The sequence below is a fragment of the Penaeus japonicus genome, unplaced genomic scaffold, assembly GCF_977035675.1.
Source record: "Penaeus japonicus unplaced genomic scaffold, GWHDUDI00000001_assembly GWHDUDI00000039, whole genome shotgun sequence".
Classification (NCBI taxonomy): Eukaryota; Metazoa; Arthropoda; class Malacostraca; order Decapoda; family Penaeidae; genus Penaeus; species Penaeus japonicus.
In genome coordinates, this window is record NW_028234441.1 from 15,997,194 (window position 1) to 16,002,193 (window position 5,000).

Here is a 5,000-nt window from a genome sequence, read left to right on the forward strand (position 1 = left end):
ATGATACACGCATTCGCACAAAGTCTATATAGGCCTATATGGATTCGGTTATGATCTTCAAGTCTCCATACATTCAGAAGGAGAACCAAAGAACCTAGTTATATAATGGGAATGCATTTTTACCTAAATGATATGAAGTCTTGGTACAGTTTCTTATTGTTTTAATGAAAAACAACATACCGGCTAAGCATTTCACATTCAACACGGCATTGTTCCTGTTGAATTAATGTTCTCCTCTTCTGATTTGATTTGTTCTTCAGTGATTTCAATGCGCCAGCGAGGAGAAATCCTGTGGCAGAGTCATGGATTTTGGTTGCGAGAAGTGTTGTTTTGTTCTTGTTGGAATAAAATGCTTTGATTATTATTTTGTGGATATACGTTATTTTTGTGTTTTAACAGAGAGGGAGAGAGAGACCCTACACTATCATTACCCATTATATGACCGACGTTTCAAGTGTCACCAAGCGTCTTCACGGCCAATGAAACGTTTTCAAAATCTCCGTGAAACCACATCATCGTATTGACTCGATCTCGTTTCTCACATCGGCCCTCAAACCACCTTCAGCCAAGGCAAGTTCTTAGGCCTATTTAAGAAGGCGCGACAGTCTGTGCCTTCACCCCCTCCCCTCCCCCCGCCTCCCATCTGGGCCCAAAAGGAAGTTCTTTTACAACTCGTTACAAGGAGAGGCCGTCCCAAGGCACAAGGAAATCGCCCGTGAATCCTTAGGCAGGCAAATGACCCCCTCCCCTAATCCCCCTCACCCCCCCCCATCCTCTCCTAGTCTCACGGTACTTGGTGACTTGTACCTGCATTCGCACCAGGTGGTTTTGGAGGCCTATGGGACGCCTAGGCCTAAGGAAACGCCTGAGGATGCGGTTTCGTTCGGGGTAAATAACCTGCTTCTCTTCCCTGTTCCAGAGGCAGGAATGCGGCGATCGCTATTTGTATGCGTCTGTTTATCACTGTGTGTTAAGGTCATCTTGAATTACGCTAAGGTGTGGTTAGGTGGGAGCGAAATAGGCTTAGATGTTTACGAATATATATAGGTCATATAGAGAGAGATTATATTACCATTATATGAAAAAACGTGTATAGATAGAATGGTAGGTGATATAGTATATCGATTTGTAAAAGATGTGTAGATAAATGCAGATAGATATTGATTGGTTTAATTCCCTAAATAAGCGACTCTGAGGCTGAAGGATGCTGATGGAATGACCGGGTGTTATTCTTCTCCAGGATTTTTTTGGGGGTAAGGGCATTGTTAAAAAGAGGGGAAGATAGAAAGATGAGGTAGAAGGAGAACGAGGAATAAAGCCAGATCGAAAAAAAGATAATGTTGGTTTCTGGAACCCGACCAGCTCAAATTTTGAGAAGCTTGTCTTCAAAATCTTAAAGAAGTTTCATCGAATTTGAAGCTAAATTTCGTAGCTATGATATCTATATCCAGTTGAAATGCTAAATTTTGATAGTCACGGAAGCAGAGCTCTGGAAAAATTCAATACATGAGATCAAGATGTCGACTGGTATCGTCACCCAAAAAAATAAATGAATAAAATATGTAAATAGATAAATAAACTACCGACTCTCCAGTTTTAAAATATGTTATAGACCCTCCATTTTCTTATTTGGCATAGCGTCAAAGTGGGAAGAGAATAGGTTTTGAAATAAAAATGAGAGATGATAATATCCGACGGGAGAATACTGTGCATGGGAATTAAAGATGAATAATACAAGTAAAGGAACATAGGAAGAGGAAACGGAGCACAGAAGGGACATGGTAATAGACCTCACGGCGGTCAAGGCAAGTTTGTGAATGTGGGGAGGGGGTGGGGGCTGAGGTAGAGAGAAGGGGGGGGGGGCAATATGCTTATGGCATGGATGAGAGATTATGGTGTATAGCCTCGAGATAGGATGGGGGGAGGGGGGAAAGAAGGAAGGGATAGGGCATAAGGAGGAGGAATGGGAACGGGGGATGGATGGAGGGGAGGGTGGGGTCGGGGTGGGGGAGGAGGAGGAGGAGGCGAGACAGGTAATAGTAGGTAGGAAAAGAGAGGTAGCACGAATGGGGAATGAGGGAAGGGAGGGTGGGGGAGGGGGGGAGAGGAGGAGATAAGGATGGAGATGAAAGGCAAGATTGTATTCCTTCCCGCGGGCCGGTCGCTTTCCATTTCCTCCTCCCGTTTCGTAGGTTGGATTAAGATGTCGTTTAGGGAGAGGAGGATGGCGGAAGGCGATTGGTAAGCAAGCTATGGAATGGTAATGATAGCGATGTGGATTGAGGAGTCGCGATGAATAGTTAAGCGGCGTCTCTGTCATGCATTTTCTATTCGAAATTTCCCGTTTTGAAAGATCATGTCAGTCCTTTTTGGCTACGAATGAAAATTAGATTGGAATGTGACGATTTTTATTGAGAATAGGAGTGGCATGCCTTGTAAAGCCCCATAAAATATATTTCCTTTCCTTCCTCCCTCCCTCCTCTCCCCCTCTCCCTCCCTCCTCTCCCCCTCTCCCTCTCCCCCTCTCTCCTCTCCCTCTCCCCCTCTCTCCTCTCCCTCTCCCCCTCTCTCCTCTCCCTCTCCCCCTCTCCCCTTCCCCCTCCCCCCTCCCCCCTCCCCCTCTCTCCTCTCCCTCTCCCCCTCTCTCCCTCCCCCTCCCCCTCCCCTCTCTCCCTCCCCCCCCCCCCCCTCTCCCTCTCCCTCTCCCTCTCCCTCTCCCTCTCCCCTCCCCTCCCCTCCCCTCCCCTACCTCTCTCTTCCTCTCCCCCTCTTTTCCCCGTCTCCTTCTCCCTCTCTCTCTCCTCTCGGAGAGGAAGATTTTTCTCAATTTCCTCATGCATCTCCGTCGCTCATTCCCCCCTTATCTGCCCTCCTCCCTTCTACACTCACTCCTTTCACACATCGATTCCTCCATATTATCTCCTGCTCTTACTCCTCTTTCTTTCCATCATTCCATTTCTCATTTCCTTTTTGTCACAATCCAGAAAAAAAAACAATCGGTATTATTTTTAAAATATTTCTCAATCTCCATTCTTTGCGTTCGAATGCATCAGTCGCTCTTAGACTTTTTTTTTGGGGGGGGGCGTAGAAAAAAGTACACGTGAAAGAATTTCTTGATAGTTTTTTATGTAGTTGACTTTTGTGGATCGGTAGCCATGTGTTCTTCTAGCTCGGGGTCATGCTATACAAAATAAGGTCAGGTCATTCGGTTTTGCGGGTAGTGACATTCTGGTTTCATTTCGAGAAAGTATTTTTTTTGTATTTATTTTTTCATGTATTTGTTTATGTATTTATTCAGGTATTATGTGATTTCTAAACGTTACATGTATGCTGTGATAGCCCGAAATCGATTCACCGGGGAGGAGCTAGAGAAAGTGTAGCTTTTATTCATGTGTGCGTATGTGCATTTTATTGTTATTGTTATTGCACGACCTTTACGCCTCTTTTGAAATATGCGTGAAGGGCCATTCATTCTCTTTGTATTGCGGGACATTGCGCAATCTTTCATTTCACTTTTTTTTGCGAACGAACTTTTTTATATATATTCATGTACTCCATATTTTATCGGTTCGTTTTAGGCACTTTTTTATTTCTCATGAACGAAATAAGAGAAGCAAATGTCACTGACGAAGGATCACTGACCCAGCTTTCTTTCTTTCCCTCTTTTTTTTACGTTGCCAAAACTTGCTTGAACTTCGACGCTGTAAGAGATACAGTGGCTGGACTCGACATGTCTGGTTTGCGGTTTGGCTGCTTGCTACGTGTCCGGTGCAATTGTTTGTTTTTGTTTGCACGGGAGAGGGGCTAAGACGCTTATGGGGGTCGTTGTTTGTACTCGAGATAGCGGGAGGGGGGGGGCGGAATGAGATTTTGTTTGTGCATGAAGTGGAGTGGGTGGAAAGGGACACAGAAGCCTCTGTCAACATTACTTGTCTTTGGATCTGTTTATCTGTTTGTTTGTTCATTCATCTATCTATCTAGCTATCTAAATGCTTTTTCCTATCTGTCAGCAGGTGTGCATGTCTGTATAGGCGTCTTTTGTAGAGTACGAATGCCATATATGTATATGTATTTATCCCTACGTGTATTCGTACCTGTATGTGTATTTTTACTTGTGTGTGTATGTATGTACTCGCCTTCTAAGGCCTTGTTTACTTCCTTCTCCACCCAAAATACCCGACCATACCATGATACCTGGTTATCATTCCAAAGCACAGAACACCGTCCTTAGTATTAGGTTTACTTCCCTCTCCCCCCTCCCCCTCCCCTTCCCCAGTAAAAAACTTTTGTGAGCCACAAAATGTAATCTGTGAATTAACCCCTTCTTCTCTCCCTTCTGCAGAAATCCTTGTCGCGGTCGGACATCTCGCCGTCGGAATTCGATAACAGCGGCTTCTACAGGACCCGCACCAAGGGCCTGTTCCGCGTGTGCTACCCTGAGACCAAACCCAAAGGAGGTGAGTTTTCTCCCGTTTTATTTCCCCGAGGAGGGCCATTGGCGTGTTGGTCCTTGGGAAGGAGAGTCCTTGGCCAGAAGGACGAGTGGGCAGCGAGCGTGGCCCCGGGGGCGTGGGTCGGCCGGTCGGTGAGCCGCGTCCTCTTGTGTGTATGGTCGGGGCTCGGGGCTCGGGGTACGCGAGATGAGGCGATGCCCTTGCGTATGTTTTGCTCTGGTTCTTCTTGTTCTTCTTGCCATTCTTGTTTCTTTTCTGGTTCTCTTTGTTTTTGTTCTGTGATATTACTTTTTTCTGTCGGTGGATATGACTGACGATAGCTATAACCTTGGTATGGCAGAAGCCTTGAAGTAGATGGCAGATAATTGTAGACATATTCTTATAATTTTATTTTTAATTCTAGCTGGAAAAAAAATCTTCCTCAAATCGCAATAAGATTAAATAAAAATCCAAAGCATCTCCTCTTCTTCCCGTTCCTCTCCCCATCTCATCAACACTTTTTCTCCCACTTCACCCAAACGAACACCACCCCCATTCAGCGAGTGC

The 5,000-nt window shown here is 45.3% G+C and overlaps 1 protein-coding gene across 2 annotated transcripts in view; it reads left to right on the top strand.

The window, feature by feature from the left end:
* LOC122260268 (uncharacterized) overlaps positions 1-5,000 on the top strand; it is a 68,290-nt gene that overhangs the window by 935 nt on the left and 62,355 nt on the right. For both annotated transcript variants that reach the window (XM_043027458.2, XM_043027459.2), the window contains exon 2: positions 4,343-4,457. In XM_043027458.2, coding sequence (XP_042883392.1) covers positions 4,343-4,457 — 115 coding nt within the window. The remainder of the gene's footprint in view (positions 1-4,342; positions 4,458-5,000) is intronic.